The sequence below is a fragment of the Aulonocara stuartgranti genome (assembly GCF_965226115.1).
Source record: "Aulonocara stuartgranti genome assembly, chromosome: 17".
NCBI lineage: Eukaryota > Metazoa > Chordata > Actinopteri > Cichliformes > Cichlidae > Aulonocara > Aulonocara stuartgranti.
This window is the reverse complement of record NC_138953.1, coordinates 31,700,766-31,728,701: the sequence shown is the minus strand read 5'-3', so window position 1 is coordinate 31,728,701 and position 27,936 is coordinate 31,700,766. Positions and strand designations below refer to the sequence as shown.

At 41.5% G+C, this 27,936-nt stretch overlaps 3 protein-coding genes across 7 annotated transcripts in view; 1 reads left to right on the top strand and 2 right to left on the bottom strand.

Moving 5' to 3' along the window:
• Positions 1-491: 491 nt before the first annotated feature.
• Positions 492-24,737, bottom strand: LOC309692222 (hyaluronidase PH-20-like). Of its 5 annotated transcripts, none has more exons than XM_082510523.1 (9): positions 24,240-24,737; positions 22,713-23,852; positions 8,313-9,972; positions 8,008-8,174; positions 7,752-7,920; positions 7,421-7,639; positions 6,656-6,814; positions 5,693-5,782; positions 492-984 (listed from the first exon to the last, which is right to left on the bottom strand). In XM_082510523.1, the coding sequence occupies exons 3-9, from the start codon at positions 9,300-9,302 to the stop codon at positions 538-540; spliced, it is 2,241 nt and encodes a 746-aa protein (XP_082366649.1). In that variant the 5' UTR covers positions 9,303-9,972; positions 22,713-23,852; positions 24,240-24,737; the 3' UTR covers positions 492-537. The 5 variants fall into 5 exon arrangements, with proteins under 5 accessions (XP_082366649.1, XP_082366651.1, XP_082366650.1 ...); XM_082510525.1 differs by lacking the exons at positions 22,713-23,852; positions 24,240-24,737 and adding an exon at positions 18,078-18,160 and having other exon boundaries at positions 8,313-9,314; positions 9,766-9,972; XM_082510524.1 differs by lacking the exon at positions 22,713-23,852 and having other exon boundaries at positions 24,240-24,734.
• Positions 15,799-21,367, bottom strand: LOC309692312 (zinc finger MYM-type protein 1-like; the record flags this gene model as incomplete). Its single annotated transcript, XM_082510665.1, has 2 exons — positions 19,008-21,367; positions 15,799-18,227 (listed from the first exon to the last, which is right to left on the bottom strand). Exons 1-2 carry the CDS (start codon positions 19,090-19,092, stop codon positions 15,799-15,801), a joined length of 2,514 nt encoding a protein of 837 aa, XP_082366791.1. The 5' UTR covers positions 19,093-21,367.
• LOC309692224 (actin nucleation-promoting factor WASL-like) overlaps positions 21,491-27,936 on the top strand; it is a 38,232-nt gene continuing 31,786 nt past the window's right edge. The window contains exon 1 of the mRNA XM_082510531.1: positions 21,491-21,573. The gene's annotated coding sequence lies outside the window, so the exon portion shown is untranslated. The remainder of the gene's footprint in view (positions 21,574-27,936) is intronic.

Below are 27,936 nucleotides of genomic sequence, written 5' to 3'. Positions count from 1 at the left end.
GACCTTTTCTCTCAAGCAATCAAAAGCCACTGACAACGATCTAAACTGGAATAAAGGTTAGTGTGTCTGGTGATGTTTATTTTTCTCACACAAATTATATTCGCTATACATTTGCATACACAGACATATTTTTAAAAGAGCCGAGATAAATTAAATAAATTACTGAGAATTTAAAATGAAAAATGTTTTCATTCATTCAGTACTTTGTCATTGCAGAGAAAGAAATAAAAAACTGCTGCAGTTTTTCTTTTTTTTCCATTTGCATATGCAGTCAAATCATATTCAAATACCAACTGGCTGTAATATTGTCAGGCACAGGTGACACATCTGTGATTTGGTATTGTGCTTGTAGTTTATAGATTCTGTCAGTGGTTTTATTCATAGTACATGAAGTAGCCCTATGCTTACTGAGTCGTTTTTTACTGACACAGCAAAAGGTAGCAGTATATATATATATATATATATATATATATATATATATATATATTGATTCTGGGTTCTAGACCAGACTAACAATTTAGTTTGTAACCACCAAATTTAATTGTCAGCTGCATTAAAGTTCTTATTAACTTTATCTTTAGCGGTGCTGGCCTGCTCGGTGTCATCTAATCCAACTTTTCTCAGAGTGGGGGAGTTCTGGTACTGCCCTCGCTTAACACTGAACATCAGGGCCTTGGCAAGCTCTTTGTATGTCCTAGGAGTGCATTTCAGTCCTTTGTAGCACTGACAGTTAAATCTCCTGCTTAAAGACTTCAGGTCTGCCAAGCTTGGACTTCCTAGAACAAAGTAGCGTTTCTGAGTATTCACAACCCTGAAACTTTCAGGGTTTAGGTGGAGGTAATGGCTGGACTTGTAGTTTTTTCTGACACAGCGGCCATTTCCTCGGCACAGGAAGTCGCTGCACAGCTGGGCAGCTGTCGTGACATTGGTGATGTAAGGATTCAGGGTGGAGGTGAGGTAGAAGGAGAGGGCTTCACAAGAAAGCTGGAGAGGAGAAATAGAGAGAGGAATAAATAAGATCCCTATAGTTGTGGACACAAATTTACATGCACTCATCGTGGGCATGAATGTCACGGTAAGTTCAGGCTTTTTATGACTTCTTTCAACTGTTCTTTTTCCAGACTACAATAGATACATCCCCAGTAATATTTGGTAAAATATTCCTTAGCAAGTTGCACCTCAACCAGATCCTTTCAGTAGCGATCAACAAGCTTCTGGTATAATTCTTGCTGGTTATTTGACCACTCTTCTTGGCATTATTGGTAGAATTTATTTAAATTAGATGGTTTCCTGGTCCAGCTTTTAGGCAAAATAAATGTAAACTTGTGTACGCAAATTCTTGTTTTTTAACGTCACTGAACATGTATGCTGTTCTCCCTTTCCACCGTGGAAAAAGAACAGTTCAGAGAGACCATTAAAAGTTCAAAATTACAATGATATTCATGCCCGTGATGTGTGCATGTACCTTAAACTTCTGACCACAATTGTGTCGCCTAAAACAGAGGACAGCATCACAATAATTCAGTGACCGTGAATTGTATTAACATGTCCACGTGAAAAAAAAAACTGATCAATACCACTTGCATTCCTATTCCTTAAAAACAAGACTAAAGCTAGCTTAGCTTTGCTTAGCTAGCCTTAATGATTACTAAATGACATTAGTGGGCTACGGTGGCGGTGGTGTTAGGTCAGTTTTGTTAAGACCAGACTGAAGACACTATATCGGTTGACGTTTATTGGAGTGGTTCAATAACATGGACAGATTAATTCTAATGAGGCATAGGATGTTATTGATTTTCTTACTTTATGTTGACTTAATGCAAAAATTTCACAAGGCTAGATCTGGCAAGTTTGTTTCTGCAGAGAATTAAGCTAAGCAGCTGCTAACTGTAGCAGCAGTGTCACTGTTTTATAAGATAAGATAAGATAACCTTTATTAGTCCCACACGTGGGAAATTTGTTTTGTCACAGCAGGAAATGGACAGTGCAAAAGTTATGACGCAAAAATTAGAATACAATAAGAATAAATACAGTACACAGCTGTACAGAATAGAATAAAATAATATACTATATACAGTAGAATAAAATAGAATAAAAATATACAATAAGATAAAAATAGAATACGAATGCTATATACAACTGAGTAAAAATACAACGATGCCAGAAAAGATTATTGCACTTAGTGTTATTGCACATGTGTGGATGTGTGTGTTTGTTCAGTTAAAGTCTTTGTTGTGGAGTCTGACAGCAGTGGGGAGGAAAGACCTGCGAAATCTCTCCGTCCCACACCGTGGGTGCCGCAGTCTCCCACTGAAGGAGCTGCTCAGTGCTGTCACAGTCTGCTGCATGGGGTGGGAGACGTTGTCCAACAGGGATGACAGCTTAGCCGCCATTCTCCTGTCACTCACCACCTCCACTGGGTCCAGAGGGCATCCTAGAACAGAGCTGGCCCTTCGGATCACCCTGTTCAGTCTCTTCCTGTCCCCAGCAGAGATGCTGCCGCCCCAGCAGACCACACCATAAAAGATAGCAGAAGCCACCACAGAGTCATAGAAGGTCTTCAGGAGTGGGCCCTCCACCCCAAACGACCTGAGTCTCCGCAGCAGGTACAGCCTGCTCTGCCCTTTCCTGTAGAGGGCGTCTGAGTTATGAGTCCAGTCCAGTCTGTTGTTCAGATGAACACCAAGGTACCTGTAGCTGTCCACAGCCTCAATGTCCATACCCTGGATGTTCAGTGGTTGCAGTGGAGAATGCTTGTGCCTGCGGAAGTCTACCACCAGCTCCTTGGTTTTACTGGCATTGATCTGGAGGTAGTTCAGCTGGCACCAGTCCACAAAGTCTTGAGTCAGTCCTCTGTACTCCTTGTCGTCCCCATCAGTGATGAGGCCGACTATTGCAGAGTCATCAGAGAACTTCTGCAGGAAGCACTGGGTGGAATTGTGGGAGAAGTCTGCAGTGTAGATGGTGACGAGGAATGGAGCTAGAACCGTTCCCTGTGGGGCCCCCGTACTGCAGACGACCCTGTCCGACACACAGCCCTGAGTCCTCACATACTGTGGTCGGTCGGTGAGGTAGTCCAAAATCCAGGTAGTGAGGTGATGGTCCACTCCAGAGTTCTCCAGCTTGTCCTTCAGAACCGAGGGAAGAATAGTGTTGAAGGCACTGGAGAAATCAAAGAACATGATTCTCACAGTGCTTCCAGCGGTCTCCAGGTGAGCGAGGGAACGATGTAGGAGGTGAATGACGGCATCATCCGCTCCAATGCCAGGCTGGTAGGCAAACTGAAGTGGGTCCAGTGATGAGCTTGTTAGGCGCCGAAGCTGAGCCAGGACCAACCGCTCCAGGGTCTTCATCAGGTGGGATGTCAGAGCCACCGGCCTGTAGCTGTTGAGGTCCTTGGGGCGTGAAGTCTTTGGCACTGGTACAACACAGGAGGTTTTCCAGAGCTGTGGGACTCTTCCCAACCTCAGGCTCAGGTTGAAGAGGTGCTCCATCACCCCACACAGTTGGTCCGCGCAGGACCTGACGACCCTCGAGCTGATGCCATCTGGGCCCGCTGCCTTCTTGCCATTAATCCTCCTCAGTTCCCTCCTAACCTGGGTGGTTGAGAGAGACAGGCTGGAGCCTTGTGTTGAGTGTGTATTGGATGCTGTTGTTGGGGGTGGGGAGGAGTGAGCAGGGTGAATAGAGGAGGTGTGAAGTGTCTGAGGTGTCAGAGGTGGAACAGCAGCAGTGGGGGTGGGTGAGTCTGCAGCCGATGTTGTAGACTGTCTCATGGTTGAATCAAATCTGTTGAAGAAATGATTCAGTTCATTTGCCCACCTCACATCCCTCCCAGGCAGAGAGTTCTGCTGTTTGTGGCCCGAGATGGTTCTGAGGCCTCTCCAGACTTCACCAACGTTGTTTTGCTGAAGCTGGTTCTCCATCTTCTGCCTGTAGCTGTCCTTCCCATTCCTTATCAGTCCCCTCAGCTCTCTCTGCACCCTTTTCAACTCCTCTTTGTCTTTGGATTTGAAGGCCCTCCTCTTCTGCTTGAGGACAGCTTTAATTTCTGGGGTAATCCAAGGTTTGTTGTTGGAGAAACACCGTACAGTCCTGGTAGGTACGGTGTTATCCACACAGAAATTAATATAGTCAGTAATGCATGTAGTAAGGCTGTCGATGTCCTCTCCATGGTCGTCACAGATCACCTCCCACACAGTCGACTCAAAACAGTCCTTAAGAGCCTCTTCGCTCTCCTCTGACCATCTCTGCACTGTGCGGGTGGCTGGTGGCACCCTGCGCACTAAGGGCTCATTATACATTCAAGAGCAAGCAAACTAGCCAACACGTTCTCACTCCCAAAGCATAACATTTTACGCTAGGTGCCAAATCGTCAACATATTACGTTTTCGGCTACCCACCACGTTCCTAAATGACGACTTCAGAAAAATGAGGAAATATGACAACCGTATGGACTCAATCTACACAGGTTCGCTCTTTTTCTTCAAATCGCCGACAAAACGTCGGCATGTTACGCCTCGGGAGTGAGAACGGGCTGAACTAGCATACATATTATAAAATGTACTGTACAGTTGTTCCTGTGTGAGAGCACTATTTTGATAGATCTGTAATGTTACTGTACTGTTGCACCCAATGTGACCCAGTGTCCTATATTGAGATTCACAGCCAGCTAAACTCTCTCTTGCATCACTTCCTCCAAGGAACAGGCACGTGTTGTATTTGGACAGGATTTAATGCAAAAAAGTGTGAAACTGAAATGATACAGAATACAGAAATGTCACATAAACATTAGCTTGGGTTGAACTTAAGTGGACATATAAAACACATCAAAAGTTTCCAAATCACTTCAATAATGTCATATACCCTCTCTTAAAGGTAAACACAATTAAGAAACTTACTCATATTGCCACTCAAAGGGATTTAACGGAGTGGATGGCTTTGGATCAGAGGAAAACACGCCATGTCTTGCTTCACTCATGAGCAAACACTTCCTATCACACTTCTTTTAGTGACTAATTGGCTCAACATAGCAAACTGTGCAAACCTGCGCCCCCTATAGGCCTGGAGAAATAACATACAAACAGTTCCAGTACAGTTACAAATCTAATATTTGTGATAAGCTAAGCAGCTGCTAACTGTATCAGTGGTATTACCTTTTGATATAATCAACAGAAAACAAACTAGCATATTTACATATTAGAAAACCAGCTATTCCTGACTGAGAGTATTGTTTTGATAGGTTTGTAATGTGTGGAGTAAGAAGTTCATTAACTGCAGAACAGGCAGAATTAACAAAAAATATCTTGCAGCTATAAAAAGCCTAATGCACTGAATAGCAGACACTAAGGACGTGTAATAAAGTTATTTAACAGCATGTAATATGTAATAAAAGGCAATTAAGATATGCAACTACAAGAATATTAATTACATGCTGAGGTCTCTGTCAGAGCAATTTAAACATCCAGTTAAATGTACCATCATTGCTTAATTTAGGCTTTGCTGTTGTGGATTAACTATTGTGGTTGCTAAACCAGCCGCCACAATCACTCAGCAGATATTGTCAGTTGCTGAAGAGATAAACCGCTTCCTGTATCGTCTAATTAAAGTCTTTGTCTTGTTCCGTCTGACTGACATCAATACATTGTTATATCTTTCAGCAGTCCAATGGAGGCCTGTGGTGTGATGTTACCTGGTCATCATAGTCACCGCTGGCTCCCCATAGCACAGCGCCAGATGCCCCCACTGCCACACTCTCCCCGACGGTGCTGATCAGATCCCCCTGGACGCAAATAGTTAATCATCTTCACTAATTGTTCGTTACACATGTAAAAAGACTGAGCCAATATTTAAAAATGTAAGATTAGATTTGATGAATGTTGAGCTGTTTCAAAGTTAAGCAATTTTCAGTTTTTAAAGAGGTTTTAAAACACATTGAATTTTACTGTTTACCGTTTACAGAGATGTCCTTAAACCTCCCTAAAAAAGATTTTACTGGTATGAAAATTACCATTATCAAATTAGTGTTCTATATAGTACTTGATTGTTAGCAAAGCAGTCCAGGTGCTAAACTGGCCTATACCTGCCATCATTGAAAGCATTTCGGACATTATGAAATTAAAAATATGGCAAATGATGCCCAAACTGTTGAGCGCCCCAGTGTTGGTGAAAAATGCTGGAGAATTTTTGCTTTCTCTGCACTTTTTAAACTAAAAAGGTTTGCAAAGAATTGCATCATGGTTTTGAGTTGAGGTTTTTTGCAGCATGCTCACACAAATGAGAACAGAAGATAAGGATTACAACATCGTGTGGTGGTTACCACCTGAGAAGGATGTTGTTACACCAAAGAAACTGAACTCCCCTTAAAACTGGACCTCCTGGCTGGAAACACTCCACTCTAGGGATGTATAAAGTAACCTAAGATGTAAGATGTAATCTAGTCAAGTGTGCTTGCATTTACTCTCTAATGAGTTACTGGAAAAGATGCAATCTGTTTAAGCTGCAAAGTCATTTAATTTGTATGCTTAGTGCTTGTCATTTGCAAATGCCTCCCAAGAACATCCCAACCAGGTCAGAAAGTCATGCTGCAGACTATTACGTAATGTGCCTATGAATAAAGTGTTAAACAAATCCACATTTAAATAGTCTTTGTTACCTGGCTGAGGAAGCGTTTGTTGTCATCAACAAAAACAGGACGCATGTAAACGAACACGGGTGCAGTAGCACTCCATCCAGGAAGGGCAGACACCCTCAAAGCCTCCTGGACGCGGTTTCTCACCATCAGAGCGGCTTTTGGATTGTCTGCTAGAGAGGTCTGAAACAGATTCAGGGAAAATTACCGCTTAACCCTGCGCGCCACCTTTTCCATCTGCTGCCCTCAGGGAGAAGGTACAGGTCTATACAGGCCAGAACATCCAGACTGGCCAACAGCCTGTATCCACAGGCTGTGAGGCTCCTGAACTCTCTGCCCCCCTCTCACGGACAATAACCATATCCAACTTCTTAATAGCAATGAACTGGTCTGCATTGGTGCATCATATCTTTATTCTCTTCCCCCTCCTGCCCCCCCCCCTCTTTCTTAAATAGATAACTATCATATCTGATATCATATCTCACAGTACAATAATATTGAATGGGTTGCATTGTTGTATTTTGTCATGTTTCTCAGGTCTTTGTCTGAATTTCTACGAACATTATTGCTAAGGATTGTCTTATTGCATTGGAGTCACACTGGGTTAAATATGTACACTTGGGTTTTAAGGGGTATTTATTATTTTCTTCTTTTTTTGGGGGTTGTATGGAAGCCCCAAACGCAATTTCATTGTTCTTGACAATGACAATAAATAAATAAATACTAAATAAATAAATACTTAAAATAATAATATTAGAAGTATGTCATCCATATAGGAGAATCACCAACCTGCAAGTAAACAGAGGGGTAAAGGGCTGTGCTTGACTCCCATAGCCAGAGCAGCTCATCATTTTGCCTCCTCACCTCCTTGGAGCACTGGCCTGTGTAGTGCTGGTCCTTCCAGCCATAATTATAGCAGTTGGGGAACAAGTAGAAGCCCCAAAGATAGTTGGGTCTCATAGCTCTGCCCAAGGCCAACATCCCTGACATAAGATTCCTTGCTGCCTCCTAAGAGGAAGGAAGCCAGGAGTGAAGGAATGATGGCATGAATAATTAATAGGTGCTCTGAGCTCTGTATTGTATATAATTTATCATTAAGCCTCAAGCAAAGCGCTCTGACCTGAAACTGCTGTTTGGCTTTTACTGTGGCCTGCTGTACTGAGAGGGAGAGATTAGCCTGCATTACATGGGCCACTGACAAAGTCTGGTAGATTCTTTTGGTTCCCCAATTTCTGTCCCATAGGGGGCGCCATTCCTCCCAGTCTATCACAGCCAGGCCTCGGTTTGTCCTGGAAGGAATGAGGAGGGTGATGGAGGTCAATATCAGCATTTAATGTGTCACTAGGGGCAAAGACAGTATACTCTGGCCTACTTACATGGATGGGATGTAGTAGTTAATATCTGCTCTGGCCTTTTCCAAGCTGGCTTTCAGGTTAGCTCTCTGAGGGATCCCGCCGTAGAATTCTTTCCTACTTTTGAGGTCTATGTGTGGATAAAGACCCAGTCGATCTGTGTAGAACAGAGACAGAAACTGCCCTGGAACCTGCAGCAGGAACAAGACCCAATAAACTTATCTCCACTACTCATAAATAAGTTTGCCTTTTAAGACAGTTTTATAACCTCCTAAAGGTTGTATAAAAACACAACAGCTGCTGATTATCCATCATCTTTTCACTCTTACCTTGGCAGGTGTGGCCACTCCTTTAAAGGCTGAGGTGTCCAGTGAGATGTTATACCTTTTACACACTAGATCAGGGATATTCCAAGTAACAATGAATGGCTGGTGTTCAAACAGCGGGCCTACGGTGTGGGGAAGATGGGCAGGTGCAAGGCGAGGGGTTGTTGCTTCCGGAGGAGATGAAGTGGTGTTGTAGGGAAGGAGGGGTGATGTTTTAGAAAGGGCAGGCAGTGTTGTTTTGAAGGTTAAAGCTGCGGAAAGGGGTGACACTGGAAGAGGGGCCAGACGCTTTTTTAAAGCACTTTGAGGTGATGTTGAGTTGGAAAGGGGAGACAGTGAGGCTGGTGGCAAAGGAGATTGAGTTTTAGAAGTTTTCGCAAGTTGAAGATGAACTTTTCCAGTAGAAAGAGGATACAGGCAGCTCTTGGTGTGAGGTGATTGAGAGTGTTTGTGCGAAAAAGGTGCTGTAGCTTTGTGGGACAAATTCAGATGTTTGCAGGGGTTAGATGGCAACCATGAAATTTGTTTTAGGGATTGAACAGGATAGAAAAATGTGTGGCGACAATGGCCTGAATAAGGACTAGGAGAGACCTCTTTGCCAAACGGATGGATATTTTTAGAAGTTATAGGTGAGTTTGCAACATCTCTGTGGGGTGCTGGGTTGATGAGTTGAACTGATGTTTCAGAGGTAGAGGACTTGGCATTTGAGTCAGTCTTGATTGGGAGTTTTGACAAAGTTTGTGGGGTACGTGCAGGAGAAGAGAAGGTTGAGTAGGACTGTGATACGCTGTAAGATTTTTCCACTGAAAGAGTGGAAATGGTAGCAGGCAGGATTAAGATTGATTTGTTAATGTCAGCAGCAGGAAGTGCCACGGTTTTTGGCGCCGTCAGGGCTGCTAACGCTAATGTGAAGAAAGAGATGGGAAAGATTGACCGGGTACGAAAGAGAAGCAACAGCACACATCTTCTGCTGCTTTGTGCAACTGAAACCATCCTTTAACCTGCCTTAAAAACAGAACATAAACAAAAGAAACACTCATACCCCACAATATTAATATATAATCAGTATAGTGCATATTTCACTAAGATGCTCAGAGCACAGTTCTGTGCATAATGTCTACTTTTTTCTGAGTGGCTACTACACTTTCTTTAGTTACTGTACTGTATTCATGAATATGTCAAGGCTGTTTTTAATTCTGCACATCTATCAGTGTCAGTACTAGCATGGATCAAATTTTTTCTCTAATAACTCCAGCATAGAAGTCTCCCAAATGTTAATCCAACCTGACAAACCTGGCCTGATTTTAATCCCCTTACTTTGCTAAAAATAACCTCAAGCGGCAAAGCATGTTACTTCTATGCATGATGATTTCTGTTACATATATAAATAGACTAGTAATCACAAAATACAAGCTCAAGGCTGACTTAGACTATGTAAAGAAAAGAAGCACAGTACCTGGACATGCCTTTATCCAAATGTCCCAGCTTTGCATGTGTCTCACAGAGTGAGAACGTCCTTACAAGAAGGGCACCGATGTTATGAAGGTGGAAGACATAAACAGAAGTATGAAGGAGGCGGCGTAACATGATGAGTATCGCTGTGTACCGGGATAGACTCAGGAAAGACAAGAAAATGTGTTGACCGCCCAGTGCCAAGTTTGACCTGGAGCAGAAAGGGGGAACACCTGGGTGTGAGGTTAAGGAGCGTGCCATGTTTCATAGTGCACGCATAGTGTTTCAATGCACAGCTTAGGCTGCTTATGACCTTGAGTTAGTTATAATGAAACAATTAAAACAACAGAAACAAAGGTACATAACTCAAATATACATTTAAAACAAAAAAAATGAAAATACGCTGTCATCTCGTTTGATTTGGGGGTTTCGTCATGTGTTTTTCAGTGTGAGCTTTGTTGGTTGCATACTGTAAAGATACAGTAAAAAACTGATCCAATGCTGAGAACAGAATTGAGGCAAAGTAAAAAAGTGTTTACTGGCTTTACTTTTATTTTTACTTGTAAATATATAAGCAAGCTAGTTTAAAAAAAAACTAAAAAAGCATAACACACTAATGCTATCATGACCAGCAGCTCATTCTGTCCCTGCAGTGAGGAGACACAAAAGTTTGACACCCAAGTGCCAAGAGAAGAGTAATAAATAAATATTAGGACACATTTCTCCTAATAGGAAACACAGGCAAAAAAAAATATATATATATATATATGGGCACAATCATTGAAGTTTACAGGAACAAATAACGAAAAATGTAACTGACGGCTACACTGTTTTGCCTCCATGTTGCAAATGTTAACCCTGTTTACTCTGTATGTGCTCTATGTATTTATGTGTCTAGACAGACATGTGTAATACACCATTTGGTGGTAGTTATTTCACACGTTAGTGGCACAGTGTAAACACAGGTACTTCTTTGACACACATACAGATGCTATACACGCACAACGTGTGTTTTTGTTAAAGTTGTGACTTCTTTAGAGCCACATAGAGCTGAATTTGATATGACGTGGGCCTGGTCATGTTATATATATATTAGGAGTGCAACAATACTCGTATCGATATTGAACCGTTCGATACAGTGCTTTTGGTTCGGTACACATATGTATCGAACAATACAAATTTTTTTATTTATTCTATCAACTTTTCTTCTGACGATGCTGTCTGTGTTGAGTGCTCAGTGGATCTGCATTTGACTACTCCACCTAGGCTGCACTGTCGAGTGCAGATCCACTGAGCGCAGTGCAAGCTAGCAAGACAGAAGCTAAGCTCATTGCAACATGGCAACTGCCTCAACGCTACCTGAAAATGAACCTCCCCCACCCTCATTCAGATCTGGTGTTTGGAACTATTTTGGTTTTCATGTGAAGTATGACCCTGATGGTAAGCGTGTCATGGACAAAAGTAAAACAGTATGTCGGATGTGCCACGCAATGCTCAATTGGTGGGAACTAGTGCGTTAGCGCAGTTAGCTTGTTAACGTGTTGACGCCGTGCAGCCCCACGCACGGGCGATCTGCGGTAACTCGTTAACGGAGATTTGCCACGTTATGGCGTTAATGTCATTTTAATATCACGTACACATATACACATAATGTCCCTCAAGAAGACACTGAGAAAAAATAAAGAATAACATTGAGACTGTAACTTTGCCTTAAGTCATTATTGATTTTGTTTCTTCACCTTGAGTCCATCCTCTGCCAAGCTGCACCTGTGATTCTGCAGCTGCTCGCTGATGAGCTGACAGATAAGTAAATCTTTTCTTGGATATTATCCTCTGCATCCTTACCCTATCACCTCTGCCTCCCACAGGGCGCCAGCCTGCACTGTTGAAACACTATTTTTTTTGAGTGTTTCAACTGGAAAAAATAGAATGCCATTGATCAAAACTAGAATGCCTTTGATCCAAAGTAGAATGCCTTTGATCCTTTGTGATGTCATCATCTTGCTGAGGAAAAAAAAACCCTTAAGTAGGAGCTTTGCTCTGTTAAACTTTGCTGCTCAACGGACCTTGACCTGACAGTAAGCAAACCCTTTTGGAGAGTTTTGAGAGAATTTCGCGTTACCTAGCAATTCACTGACCAAGCCGACACATTTCACCATGTCAGCTAACCCATCCTTCCGCTCAAATGAGCTTGAAATAGTTAAAGGGAGCGTTTTGGGAAACCACTACAAGGTAGAGGCTTTCCTCGGAGAAGGGGGCTTTGGTATTGTAGCCAAATGTCGTGATACCATGACCAACCAAGCTGTGGCTATTAAAGTCAACAAGAGCCGCCCTGATATTCTGCAACAGGCAAAACTGGAAATTTTCATCCTGGAGCAGCTGCGAAGGTTGGATCCAGATGCCGCCAACATTGTTAAATGGAACGGCTTTTTCCACGACGGAGAGCGGGTTTGCTTAAAGTTCGAACTCCTTGATCAATGCCCGTGGGACTATATAGGGGACCGGAAAAACCAGGGTCTCCCCATAAGCGAAGTCAGGCCAATTTTAGGTCAGCTCACAAATGCTCTGTCCCACCTGGGTTCTTTGGGAATAGTGCACGCTGACCTCAAACCTGGAAACATCATGGTTGTAAACCGCCATGAGTCTCCCATCAAAGTCAAACTTATAGACTTTGGCCTTGCATGTCCGGCGTCTGCAGTGATGCCTGGTGACCGTGTGGGGACAATTGGTTATAGTGCACCTGAAGTTATGCTTGGCCTTCCTTACAATGAAGCAAGTGACATGTGGTCTCTGGGGCTAGTAGCTGTGGAGCTTGGTACAGGGGTGCCACTCTACCCTGGAAATGAAGACTATGATGTTTTGAAATTCATCATAGAGACTCAGGGTCAGCCACCAGATCATGTTCTAGACTCTGGCGTGTACACTGAAGACTATTTCATTAAAGACAACGGCAACCAACAGCGCTGGACATTTAAGACTGACCAACAATTTCAGTACGAGACAGGATATGAGTCCCTGGAGACAAGATACATAAAACCGATGCGTCTCGATGACCTCTAACAAGTAATGATGTTTAGAAGAGGACCTGAAAATGGCCAACGTTTGTTTGTAAGCTTAATTAAACAGATGTTGGCCTTGGATGCAAACCAGCACATTACACCGTCGGAGGTTCTCCGGCATCCCTTTTTCAACCCTAAGAGTTCCCCTTACATTGACATGAGTGCTGAAAGACCACAAAACCCTGTGGTCTTTCAGCACCCTTCAAACTTGAAATGCAAGAGATCAGAGAAAATCAACTGCAGTTTTCAAAACTCAGTTGAATTTTCTCAGCAAGTATTTGTCCACACGTCAGCCAGCCCATCCTTCCGCTGAGATGAGCTTGAAATAGTTGAAGGGAGTATTTTGGGAAACCACTACAAGGTAGAGGCTTTCCTCGGAGAAGGGGGTTTTGGTATTGTAGCCAAATGCCATGATACCAAGACCAACCAAGCTGTGGCTATTAAGGTGAACAAGAACCGCACTGATATTCTGCAACAGGCAAAACATGGAAATTTTCATCCTGAAGCAGCTGCGAAGGTTGGATCCAGATGCCGCCAACATTGTTAAATGGAACGGCTTTTTCCACGACGGAGAGCGGGTTTGCTTAAAGTTCGAACTCCTTGATCAATGCCTGTGGGACTATATAGGGGACCGGAAAAACCAGGGTCTCCCCATAAGCGAAGTCAGGCCAATTTTAGGTCAGCTCACAAATGCTCTGTCCCACCTGGGTTCTTTGGGAATAGTGCACGCTAACCTCAAACCTGGAAACATCATGGTTGTAAATCGCTATGAGTCTCCAGTCAAAGTCAGACTTATAGACTTTGGCCTCGCATGTCCTGCGTCTGCAGTGATGCCTGGTGACCGTGTGGGGACAGTTGGTTATAGTGCACCTGAGGTTATGCTTGGCCTTCCTTATAACGAAGCATGTGACATGTGGTCTCTGGGGCTGGTGGCTGTGGAGCTTGTTACAGGGGTGCCACTCTACCCTGGAAAAAAATATTATGATGTTTTGAAATTCATCATAGAGACTCAGGGTCTGCCACCAGATCATGTTCTCGATCCTGGCGTGTACACTGAAGACTATTTCACAAAAGACAACTACTACTACAACCAACAACGCTGGACATTTAAGACTGACCAACAATTTAAATACGAGACAGGATATGAATCTTTGGAGACAAGATACATAAAACTGACACGTCTGGATGACCTCGAACAAATAATGATGTTTAGACGAGGACCAGAAGATGGCCAACGCTTATTTGTCAGCCTAATTAAAGAGATGTTGGCCTTGGATGCACACCAGCGGATAACACCCTCTCAGGTTCTCCGGCATCCCTTTTTCAACCCTGGCCTCTCCAACAGGTTCCCAAGTATCAACATTGAAAAACCATACAGAGTCAATCTCCAGCATGGCATCTTCCACCCTGGACAAAAGTGATAAAAACACAAACTGGGGTTGGAAAAGGATATTAACAGCAAATTACACTGGAAATATTAATTAAGCTGCTCCAATAATTATCACTTTGGCTTTTTTTTTTTTTTTTTAATTTTCACTCCCCCCACCCCAACCAGTCGCGGCAGATGACTGTCCCTTCCTGAGCCTGGTTCTGTCGAAGGTTTCTTCCTTTTTAAAGGGAGTTTTTCCTTCCCACTGTCGCTAAATGCTTGCTCATAGGGAATCTTCTGATTGCTGGGGTGGCCAAAACTCTAGGGGAAGTAGCAATTCTTGTGAAAATTAAAAAAAAAAAAAGCCTACCAATATTCAAAGCAGAGCAGCGGACACCTTACCATCACATCAGTCCTTTAATCCGACCTAAAACACCATGTTTACAGAAATAAATTCCATACAAATTGGAAATAAATTGTTGTTTTTGATTGTTTATAAATATATAGTGCTACCCTTCAGCCTCCTAGTAGACATACCTGTGTTATAAATGTGAAACTCCTACGATTTTCAGAAAAGTTGACCTCTGACCTTGAAGTCAAGGTCACTGAGATTTAAGCTTCACAGAGATTTTCAGTAGATGCAACCATGGTATTGATTTGAAAAATCTACACAATCACAAACTTGGATGTCCACAGCGCAAAGATTAAGAGGTGTTTTTTTTCTAGGTTTTTATAAAGATTACAAAACACAAATAACAAAAATTCCAACGATATTGTCATTTTTGACAACGCTATTTTGATGTTGTTTAATGTAGTGCAAAAAAAACAAAACAAAACAAAAAGTAAATAAGGTATATACTACATAGTATACAAAATTTTAGTGGTCAACAATGGGGTCAATGAACAGAATGAAGGAAGGAAGTCTTTTATATGACAATGGTGTGAAAAAGCGTTTTCCTATTTATTTGTATGTTTGTCACACTTAAACATTTCAGATCATCAAACATTTTTTTTCTTTTTTATGTAAAAAGAAAAGTTTTGCGAGACTTCGCAAAACAAACTCGAGATCTCGCAAAAGTTTTAGCCGCATTCTTCGGACGCCAGCTCGAAGCCCAGGGCCGTTGCTAGCCATTTGGGTGCCCTAAGCACAAATGCTTTATGGTGCCCCCCCCGCCACTGAAAAAAAAACAAAAAAACATTAATACTTTTGAATTTCTCAGTGGAATTTGTTTAATTAAATAACAACAAACATGACAGTTAAACAAATAAATAAGGTTAAAGGAGGTTAAAAATACTGTTACAAATAAATACTGAAACAAAAATTGAACATTGGAACAAGAACAAAGAGCCTGGCAATAATGTGTAATTTTTTTTATAAAAAAATAATATATATAATATAATAGTATTATTATTAATATATTTACAAATAGTTTCACAATAGAATTTAAATAAGAAACTTAAATAAGAAAAATAAGAATTTGAACACAAAAGCCACATTCCTTAAGTAACTATGTTAAACATTTTTACAATTCGTTGTCAGAGTATGCCCTAGACTCTAGGGCATACTCTGACAACCAGAAAATGCAGGCGTGGTGTGCCTCTCTAGGGCCTAGAGAGGCACACGCCTGCATTTTCTGGTTGCAAAATCAGCTATAAGGTCATCATATGATAGCTTCTGAGCCACGTCACCATTGATGCTGATAACAGCCAGACCACTTAAACGTTCCTGCCCCATTGATGAACGCAGGTACGTTTTAATGAGTTTGAGCTTTGAAAAGCTTCGCTCAGCAGAGGCAACTGTGACAGGCAGGGTCAGTGCAATACGCAGAGCAATCCACAGATTGGGATATACCTCTTGAAGCTGATTGTCATGTAAAAATGACAGCATTTCCAAAGCAGACGTCTGTGGTGGCAGCTGAGGAAGGTTGATGATTTCCTGCATCATCTCAGGTCCATCAATGTCAGCTACTCCCTTATCTGTCAGTGTCTTCTGTACTTCAGTGCAGTGTTTTTTTAAATCCTCCTTGGACATCCCATTCACTTTGCTGAAATCAAGCAGCACTCCATATTTCTCCTTCACTTGATTCATGGTCTCAAACCTCTCCTGTAGGGAGATTAAAGCAGAGTCCACAACACAATTGAAAAATGTGACCTCAAGCTTTTTAAGGGCATCATGGAGGGGCTCATCAACAGCTTCATATGCAAACTGCCTTTTTGTGCTCCTGAGCCTTTTCTCCTTCAACTGTGGTTCTATGTTCAGGGCCTCACAGAGTTCTTTGGCAGCTGACACAGCCTCATCAAACCCAGACTGTCTGTATTTAGAGAGGTTACTTTTGGCAGTGTCAATGAGCCTGACAGCAACATCGAGCTGCATGGAGCTGGACTGTAGTAACTTGTTCACCTGGTTTGTGATTGTAAGAAGTTCACACCACACGATGGAGCAAATCAAAAATCGAAATGAGGCTACTTCCTCAGCAAGCACTTGAGCCTCCACCTTTGCGACTGCATCACTTACAGCTTCTCTGGCCTCCAGGAGAGCATCCCTCACTTCTTTTGTCTGACTCCGGACAGCAGTTACACTTTGAAGCCTGCTTTCCCATCTAACGTCACTCCAAGATTTAAGTGTCAATTTCACATGTTTTGTTAAAATGGCCCATCGCTGGGTGGCACTGGAAAAGAAATTGAACAACTTCTGCAAATACCCAAAGTAGCCAGTTGCATCTGGAGAGGACTTGGCAGCATCAGCTATGACCAGATTCATCGTGTGAGCTCCACAAGGCACAAACAATGCTCTCGGGTTTAATTGTAGCAGTCTGGCCTGAACACCTTGCTTCTTCCCCTTCATGTTGGCCCCATTGTCATAGGCCTGTCCTCGACAGTTTTCAAATGGAATGCCAAGCTCCTTCAACTTGTCAAGGACAACATTGGACAGGTTAAGGCCAGTTGTTTGCTCCACATTTATATAGCCAAGAAAGTATTCTTTAATATCTGGTTGTGCTTGGAAACAAACAATGCGTACTATGACTGACATTTGTTCAGTGTGACTCACATCTGGAGTACAGTCAAGAATGATGGAGAAGTATTTTGCCAACTGGATTTGCTTCACAATGGCGCGGAATGTTTCTGAAGAGATAATCTGAATTAGTTCGTTCTGTGTCTCAGGGCTGAGGTAATGTGTGTGGGAACCTTCATCTTTTATGTTGGCCAAGTGATTTGTCATTACAAGGTCATATGTTGCCATAAGCTCTACTTCCTTCAAGAAGTTGCCATTGTCCGGCTCATAAAGACAGTCAGAAGAGCCCCTAAAAGACAAATTTCTGGAAGCCAGTGAGAGAGTTATTGAGAGTAATCGTTTGAGAATCTCTCGCCACTTTTTCCTTTCTGCCTCTAGTAAGGTCAACTCCTGTTGATCTATTGCCATGCTTTTCTTTAGCCGTGTGTCCAGTTCTCTCCACTTAAGCATGCACTGTATGTGGTCTTGGCTACACTCATGACCCCTCAAACGGATGTTGATGTTCGACCAGTCACTGAAGCCCTCTGTACTCAGCTTTATATCCTTCACACTGAAAAGCTTACATGCAAAGCAGAACACAGCATTGTTCTGCGGTGAGTACACTAACCAGCTCCGGTGAACCTTTTCTCCATTGGGAAGAATTTTGAACTTAAGGCTAGTGTGAAATGCTCTTCCATCAGGCCCCTTTGGAAAATTAAAATCAGAGCTGACATTAAAAGGACCTCTCCGCACAATTTCAACACGATCAGCATCTACAATGTGAGCTGGCCAAAGAGCAGGATCGGTTGAAGGGGGCACACATGTCTCCACAGTGTCACTTTCTGATAGTCTCTCAGTGACAGGACTCTCAGTGGTACTTGTGTATGGAACTGTACCTGAACTGGTGGTTGATGGTTCTTGTTCTTCTTGGCTAGGGATTGTTGCAGGGTCTACAATGGCTGGTGGTTGATGTCCAGGGATGGCACTACTACTGGATGGTTCATCCTGTCCTTGAGATCCTCCTTGAACATATTTAAGCATTGACCCTGCATACAAGAGAAAATATTCAGGGATTTTACAGAAATACAATTTTGAATCTACAGTAGGCCTACGAAAGATTGCATTATAAGACTAATAAATTAAGTAAGTCACTGGTACATTTAAAAATTACTAACTATATTTTACATGTATAGATTTTCATAATGGCAAATGGCAATATAAACATGCTGTACATAATTTGATATAAATGCGCAAGTAGGAAATCTATATTACTGGAAGATATAGGTTTCATATTACAGTTTCACCAACAGATGTCGCCCTTGATCTATGAACCTAAAGAAAGACGAGAACTATTTATGTGTTCAGACGTCAATGGCATAAATAAGATATGCGTCTTTATAGATATCCTGAAATGCAGCAACATACAAAGTAATCTTGTCTAATCTGATAATAATACTTGACTGCATCACTGACCTATCCCAAAGTTAAGGTTAATCAGTAGCATGCATGACGTTAGCCAGCTAGCAACCTGAGGAGGGAAATGCTAGTCTCACGAATCACGATAACGTTAGCAATCGTGACTCACGATTGCTAACGTTATCTGAAAACCGTCAATTGAGTGACCATGATGAGTTGCTTTTAGTAGTCCATTCTATATTCATATCCACAACGTAAACAAACTACCCAACATCAATCATTTGCAACATTTGTTAACACAGTATGAACACTGCTAACAGGAGCTATCACAGAGTTGACGGACATGAGCGTGCAAGCAAGGGCTACAATAATGAACTTTTTTTATTATTATTATTTAAACATTGCCTTACCGGCAAGCGACGCCTGAGTTTCATCACGCTTCCTCTTCTTCTTTCTTTTCTCCGCTCCCGACTCCTGTTGCCGTTTCGAGGCCATGTTCAAACAGGTGTTTACCAATTATAGAACAGACCACTGGGAGTGGGGGGGCACCAGGAGGAGACTGGAGACAGGGCACAAAGCAGATTCACCCCTTTTCTCGGGAAAATTGTTTTATGTTGCTTTTGTATTGTTTAACCATATTAATGCATATGATATTTATAGTATTAATATGGTTTACTTTTTTTTTTTTACGACCCTGATTTTTTTGGTGCCCTACCGGCCATTTGGTGCCCTACGCAGTGTGCGTTATGTGCGTTTGCGGAGCTACGGCACTGTCGAAGCCGACCGGGAGGTCGAGGCACGATGTGCCGGGAAAGCGGTGTTCCTCCCGGCTGTAGTAGGTCTCGACCTGCCGTTAGCTTCGAGCTAACGGAAGGTCGAAGGCCAAAGAATGCGGCTAAAACTTTTGCGAAATCTCGCAAAAGTCCGTCTTAATTTTTTTTTCTCCCATGTCCCCTGCGGGGCTCCGTACGAACGAAATGGCTCTTAGAGCCGGATCTTTGACGTGAACGACGCGAGCCGGCTCCTTATCGTGAGCCGTGGGGTTTTTTTTTTTTTCTCTCACCCTCTCTCTCTCTCGCACTTTTTTTCCGCTTCACTCAGCATGCAGCCTTGTGCTTTACGCTGGGAAGAGGGGGGAGGGGCGGTAGTTACACTCAGTAGCACAGGAACAGAGCAGGAGGGAGAGACAGAGAAAGAGCAAAAAGGAAAAAGCTGAAAATTTAAATAGTTAAAAGTTGAAATGTGAATAGTTAATTTTTGTATTATATGATTTATTTATTACATTTTATGTGGAGTGAATAAATAAAAGTATATTTACGGTGGCCCCAACAGACAAAGCACATACAAACTTCAAATCACGTACGAACTCTGAAGCACGTACAAACCCTGAAGCACGTACAAACTCCAAAACACGTAAAAACACATGAAAACTCCAAAACACGTAAAAACTCGTACAAACTCCAAAACACGTACAAACTCCAAAACACGTAAAAACTAGGGGTGCAACGATACACAAAATTCACGGTTCGGTTCGATACTTTGGTGTCACGGTTTGATATTTTTTCGATACAAAAAAAATGTTCGTGCCTTTTTAATTTGTCATTTATTAAAATTATAAATATATATTTTAACTCAAAAGTAGAGTTTTTAAATTTAACCCTAACCCTTGTGCGTGTTTTTTATTTTGACAGCGAATGCGCACCTGCGGACCACTTATGTGCAGCCCTGGTTATTTAGCTCGTCATATTGCAGCCACAGAAATTATTTTGTCCATGAAACCATAAAGCTGCACTTTCTTTTTGCCTTATAGTCTGATTTGTCATAACTTCTCCGTTTTGTGGTAAGCTTTTCTTTGGCTGTCACTTCTTCACCCTGACCTGTCTTATTTGGCTCAGCAGAACTAAAATATATATCTGTCTGTGAAGGTTCTCAGTCATCCAGGTCATCGTAGTCAAATATATATCCTGCTGCTTTTACACACGCACTCACATAAGCTCAGCGATTCTCTGCGCGATCAACCTCTCACATGTTTAAGCTTGCTGCGTGAGATTTCACTTGTCATGTTTGCATAGTAAGCTAACAATTAATAAGACGATGTCAGAGGAATTGGTGCACAAATTATCATCACTCACAGATCAGTGCTGTCGCTCTCTATACACAGTTTGCACGATTGCAAAGTGAAAGCAAAAAAACAAGCGCAAATTCAAACGCGATTGCAATATGTCACATATTGACAGTGGCTCACCGATGCCAATGACATAATTACCCAGCTACATTTCTGAAAGAATGCAAAAGCATTGACATATATTTTTCCTTCCTACAATAGCCCGACGGGCAGGGCAGAGATAGATTTTGGTAGCCGGACTGAAAAAAATCGCTAGCCCCGGGACGTTGGGCTAGCGATATTGCGAGCCCTGTATCTGATTGAGGAATCACTCATCTTTGGAAAAGAGAGTTTATTACAGAAAAATGTCTCTTTCCAAAATAAAAGCTATACTATCCGCTTCTTCTGGGCTATATTCTCAGCAGCATATTAAACATACAAGGAGAATCATGTGCTAACAGCTGTCTAATTGACTCGGCTAAAGTTAGTAGCATGACTGCATAAATGTGCAGTCATATTCGTTGTGTTCCCACTAGTGCTTTCAGGTTAATCTCGTTTAAATGACCTTAACGCCACAACACGGCAAATCTCCGTTAACTAGTGATGGGTCGTTCGCGAACGAAATGGCTCTTAGAGCCGGCTCTTTGACGTGAACGACGCGAGCCGGCTCCTTATCGCGAGCCGTCACGTGGGGGGTTTTTTTTTTTTTTCTTTCTCTCAGCCTCTCTCTCGCACTTTTTTTCCGCTTCACTCTGCACGCGAGCCTTGTGCTTTACGCTGGGAAGAGGGGGGAGGGGCGGTAGTTACACTCAGTAGCACAGGAACAGAGCCAGAGAGAGAGAAAGAGAGGCAGGGACAACAACATTAGAAAGGTATAGTAATCATCCACAACTATTTTCAGTTGCAGATGATAAAGGATTGAGAAAGTTTATTCATGCAGGTCCATATGACAGAGAATATGCATGTTCTTTTAGTTTTCATATTATAATTTATATTTAATTGTGTTGTGGTTTGCAGTGTTTTGTGTTCTTTTCACTTTAAATTTGTGAAAGGAAAAAGCTGAAAATTTAAATAGTTAAAACTTGAAATGTGAATAGTTAATTTTTGTATTATATGATTTATTTATTATATTTTATGTGGAGTGAATAAATAAAAGTATATTTACGGTGGCCCCTAGGGACAAAGCACATACAAACTTCAAATCACGTACGAACTCTGAAGCATGTACAAACTCCAAAACACGTAAAAACACGTACAAACTCCAAAACACGTAAAAACTCCAAAACACGTACAAACTCCGAAGCACATAAAAACTCAGAAGCATATAAAAACTCAAAACACGTACAAAAGACAACAGAAGTGCTCCAGGATGCTGGGCGCAGTGTTGAGCCTTTGTTATCTTGTGGCTACACAAGCCAGCAAGTACCAACGACCGGATTTGGTGTGTGGTAATAACAGGTAAATTAACTTTTTTTTTTAATTATTTGAATATATATATGAGTGCCTGTGTATAAATACACAAACAATACACACATGCTTTCAATTGTGTAATTTAAGTGATCTAGTAGCTCTGCTTTGGAAGTTCAGTTCATGCTAGAAATGTGTTTTGGAGTTTGTACGTGTTTTGTCTCTAGGGGCCACCGCATATATTTATATATAAACATATATAAATAAAACCACTTGTTTTTATGTTAGTAATTCCTTTTGTGCATAATTTTATATTATTGTTAATAATAAATTAATTAAAGCAACAAAACAACCTGAAGAGCCGGTTCGGAGCCGAAAGAGCCGGCTCTTTTTAGTGAGCCGAACCGAAAGAGCCGGATCTCTAAAAAGAGCCGGAAATCCCATCACTACCGTTAACGAGCTACCGCCGATCGCCCGTGCATGGGCCTAGACGGCCAACACGTTAACGAGCTAACTGCGCTAACACACTAGCTCCCACCCATGTAATTGAGCATTGCATGGCACATCCAACATACTGTTTTACTTTAGTCCATGACTCGCTTACCTTCAGGGTCATACGTCACATGAAAACCAAAATAGTTCCAAACGCCAGATCTGAATGAGGGTGGGGGAGGTCCATGTTGCAAGGAGAGCTTAACTTCTGTCTCACTAGCTTGCCCTGCGCTCTTCCTTCTGACGATGCTGTCTGTGTTGAGCGCTCAGTGAATCTGCGTTCGACTAGCGCTCAACACAGACAGCATCATCAGAAGGAAAGTTGATAAAATAAATTACAAATTTTGTATTGTTCGATACATATGCGTACCGAACCGAAAGCACTGTATCGAACGGTTCAATATCGATACGAATATCTTTGCACCCCTAGTAAAAACACATGAAAACTCCAAAACATGTAAAAACTCGTACAAGAGCCGGTTCTCTAAAAAGAGCCGGAAATCCCATTACTATTTGTTTTACAAAAAAAAATGTTGCCCACCCACACACAGCACAAACACATCCTCCAACCACACACACCCATATTTTGCTCCATTGCGGTTTATTTCACACCTCAAACATTTGGTAAACAATTAAGCAAATACAAGTAATCTGCAATAAATTACAGGTAGTAAGGAAATACACCACTAACTCTTTTACGCTAGGTCCACACCTACACGGGTATTTTTTAAAACGCAGCTGTTAAGTCCACACGTAAACGGCGTTTCGAATCACCGAAAACGGAGATTTTTTTAAAACTCCTTTTTTGCGTTTACATGTGGACGAGGAATACAGAGTTGGTCAGGCAACGTCACGCTGTGCACCATGTTATTGTTTACATAAGATGAATTGCAGAATGACAGATTAACAGTATTTTGTCTCTATCTTCAGGTTATACACGCTTACTTATACACACGCAGTTACTGTCCCTCTATTTAGAAAGGCAGAGGCATCATGGTGTAAATATATGTAGTTGTTTTTTTCCTGTGTAATAATATTCAACATTGCTATCAATACATTTTTCAAAAAATGCCTCTGTTGAGCTCGAAGAGTTTTCTTCTTCTTCTTCGGCCATGTTCTCTCAATAATGCACACCCTTTGTTTGTTGTTTACTTTTCCCGTTCTTTTATTGACAGCAACACCGGAGGGAAAACCATACATTCATTTTTAGCAGTTCGCGCTTCACAACATACGGAACAGGAAGTGAAGTCACCTATAATCACCAAAATAAAATCATTTCCAAAATAAAATGACAATCAGAAAACAGTTTTTACAACATAAGATAAATTAATATATTTACTCGTGAGAACACAAATCTAACAGCCTCTCTGTGCAAAAGGGGTTTAAAAACTTAAACAACTGTGGGATACTGTTAGTCTGTGATTTTGACAGGGGGAACAAATTGTGGCAGGATCAGCCTAATATTATTTGTATCCCACTGTAACTTTACTGTATAAAGAGCTAACATCTCCAAAATGTCAGGAGTAATTAGTCATTACAACAAGTGTTTGTGAACTAAAAATCAAGAATGTGGGATACTGTTTGTCCCCCAGTGCATGTTCCCGACTAAGGGAAAACCAATTATGCAGGAGAGACCTACCTTGGCACTTGTGCAGGTGAAACCAAAGGGAAAATATGCTTCACCATATCTTCTAGTCTTTGGCTTAGAATGAAGTTGGTTTGGAAACATATTCAGCTATGCTTCATCTCCTGCTTTGCGTTTGTGTGGGCGCCCCGTGCTAGCAGTGTCCAAGCATTGTTTTGTTTTTTTCTTCCCCTTGGCATACCGCACCCCGCAATGGCTCTGCGCCCCCCCTAGGGGGCAGGCCCCACACTTTGGGAAGGTCTGCGTTAGCACATGATTCTCCTTATGGGGACCTGATATGTTTAATATGCTGCTGAGAGTATACCCCAGAAGAAGCGTATAGTATAGCTTTTATTTCGGAAAGAGCCATTTCTCTGTAATAAACTCTCTTTTCCAAAGATGAGTGATTTCTCGATCAGATTTTTTTTATTATTGTTTTGTTGTTTCAGCAACATTAAATTTAAAAACTGTACTTCTGAGTTAAAATATATATTTATAATTTTAATGAATAACAAATTAAAAAGGCAATATATCGAACCGTGACACCAAAGTATCAAACCGAACCGTGAATTTTGTGTATCGTTGCACCCCTATATATAAAGAAAAGATCGAAAATCACATTCTCAAAACATTTACAGATCATGAAAAGCATGAAACGTAAGCACAGTTTTAACAATACGTCTTCAACTTTCCAGAGTCAGTTCTCTGTCATCACAAAGAAACACTGCTGCTGTAAATCAAGGGAAGCTGTTGCCTTCTTGGCCTGACCATCTTGCTTTGGTGTGGTGCAGGGGTGAGTCTAGGATCAGAGCTTTGGGGGTGCTTAGCACCCAGAGAGCTGCCCAGCCAGGCAAGATAAACTTTACTCGTCACGATGAGACTTCTTCTCTGTCTCTGTGAGTCCCTGGATCCTTAAATGCCTCCAGTTGTCCCGAGTTCCCTCTGACTGTCTCCTTGGTGCATTTAAACCCCTGTTCCTCCCTGTCCTCATCGTCTGTTGTCTTCATCTCCATTATCAGTCATCATAATTTTACCATCTCTGTGCAAAACTGCAAATTTCTTTATTAGATCATAAGATTCTTAAATTTATCAAGTCTCTCTGTGCCTGGGTCCTCGTCTCAAAACATGACAGCATTGTTTTGTACATTTTAACACAATCCCCACATTTGTGAAAGAAAAGAAAAGCACTTTTTTTAAAGTCTGTAACAAAACCATCAAATCTGATAAAGGTTATTTAAATGCTGCAAAAGAAGAATGGATTGGAATAAAAAAATACATATGGTAACCTTAATTACTGGGGGGCATGATGAATGATGATCATAGTGAGTAAGAAGTAAACAGTGCATTTACTCGACAGAGATTCACTTTTAATATGTATGCATAATATAATACAGATACATAAAAATACACTCCAAAAACAGAGTCCTTGAAATGTACAAATGTACAAAATATTGATAAAAACACTATAAAATGGAGGCAACTTTGCCTATGGTACAATGTATACAATGTATGAAAAGATCTTTACTAAAGATACTACTATGGCTCTGCAGATTTTTTTCTTTTATTTTAACCTATGTCACCTCACCTTGAGATTGGCAAATCACTTTTGCTGGTCAACTCTCTCAAGCAGTTTAACGGTTTCGGTTTTGCCTGTCACTATTCCCTGTCTGTTTCCTTACCTGGTTCTTCATGACCTTGTATTTTCTCCTCATGTTCCCCTCTTTCCTCCTCTCTCTCTCTTTGGACTAACAATCATACAAAAATAGATTGTATTCAATTGGATGAAAAAATTACATTAATATGAAAAAAAATACTATTAAGACCACTAATAAGTCCTCTCTCAGTGTACTTTCAAACAAAAGGCAAATAACCAAACCACATGTACATCAAATAAAAGATATAAATATTGAAACACTGATCCAACATTATCCTTTATTGACGGATCATTTCTTACACTTTTACCTGAATGTGGCTCCTGGGTTTAATATCGGAACATATGACAAAATAACCGGCTTCTCTCATTCCATTTCAAACAGGACAGTGGTAACAACAGCAGGCTACGGACAATTTTAAGTTTTAGATTTTAAATAGGCTTTATAAATGTCAATAGGAGCAACAGGACGGTCAAATGTCGCTGATTTTACTACACAAGGACGAATTGCAGGTAACAAACATTGTCGGAAAACACGTTTCCCACACTGCAGGTTACCTGGGTGTAATGTTTTTCAGCTAAAAAGAAACATGGTCTGACTCCTACCTAACTATATAAAGAGTAACTGAAGGTTAAATGCAGCTACTATGTCCTGTTTTAAGCCAGGCACTCATACCACCGCTCAGCCACCATCGCTCTGGCAGAAAGGGCGCTAGAGCCAGAGCAGGGGAGAGGCGAGCTGGAATAAACCATTTTGGGAGGGGGGGGGGGGGGGGGGGTATCTAGGGGTGCTAAAGCACCCCGAAAAAGGGGCTAATATCGCCCCTGGTGTGGTGTGAAAAGCCAGGAGTGAAAAGGAGGCTGTAAAAGGCAGTGATCCATTAATAACTTGCAGCACAATGCTTCCTACAGTGAAATTGTCAAATATCATACTTTCGTTTTCTGTGATTTCTACTCTCTTTAAACCCATCCTGTGGGCCAGAAAGGATTTTTAGGAAAGCTATTTTATGTCCCACAGGCCACTTTCACATCCCCATTACATCATAAAATTTTCCTTGATAAATTATATCAAGGAAAATGGTATTACATGAATTTCTTCACGATAAGAAACCAGCTGCTCTATAGAAAGGTTCAACAGCATTCAACAGAGTACATGCTTACCACTATTTTTATTTCACACTGTCATCCTTGAAGTGGATGCTGTGGGCAGTAGGTTTACACAATGGCAGCTACAGGAGAGCTCCTTATTCCAAGGTATGTGCAGCTGGTCATTGTCAAGAACAGCCCACCAGTTTAAAGGAGCTCCAAACCGTAAGATCCATGTCTACCAAAGGCTTTGAGCAGTTGCATAAGCTGCATTGTTTCCTTCCAGACAAAGCAACTGCATCACTGTATCTCATCCACTTGTTAGCCTCCCATGACGATGCATGTATGCAGAATAGCATGGAATGCATCCTGACATGCATGTTTGGTTAATGTACTGTGTCATGATTCAATAACCAATGTGCAGCTTAAGTAACATAATTGCTAGTTGAGTGCTGCCATCTTGTGGCGTAGCTGTAAAAGCTCTCATCTGTCTCTTACAGTGTTAACAGTAATTATCGATGAGCACCAGTCCTCACTATATGGATTAAAACAGACACGGTAGAGGTGGGACATTGAAGAGACTACAGCTTTACCAAGTGCGCATTTGTTTTCATTTTTCATATTGATTTTTGCATACATAGCAGAAGAGACATGGAGTCTCAGACAGGTAACATGGGCTTTACACACAACAGTTTACATTCTTCTTGCCCAGTCTGTAAGTGATGAAGCTGTAAAGGCAAAATTTATTCTCATGTGCATCCAATTTCATGCCAGAACTCTGGACAGTGGGGTCCATGCAGGCTGCAAAATAAACAATCTTCCATTTATTTCTATTCTTTAATTAAATTTCCTACTCAATTAAGTTGCCATGCGAAAGAGTCTTTGCTTTTACATTGACGTGGATTTCGTTTTGTTAAAAGCAGGCTGGCTTTATGACATCATTCTTTTAAATCAGTGTCTATGGAACACCAAAGG

Bases quoted from the DNA above. Each gene is read 5' to 3' on its own strand.
- LOC309692222 (XM_082510523.1), bottom strand. From the start codon at position 9,302: ATGGTTTCAGTTGCACAAAGCAGCAGAAGATGTGTGCTGTTGCTTCTC. The intron at 7,640-7,751 runs GTCAGAGCGCTT...CCTTCCTCTTAG, and splicing joins AAGCCAAACAGCAGTTTCAG to GAGGCAGCAAGGAATCTTAT. The intron at 985-5,692 runs GTAACATCACAC...TCTCCTCTCCAG, and splicing joins GCGGTGACTATGATGACCAG to CTTTCTTGTGAAGCCCTCTC.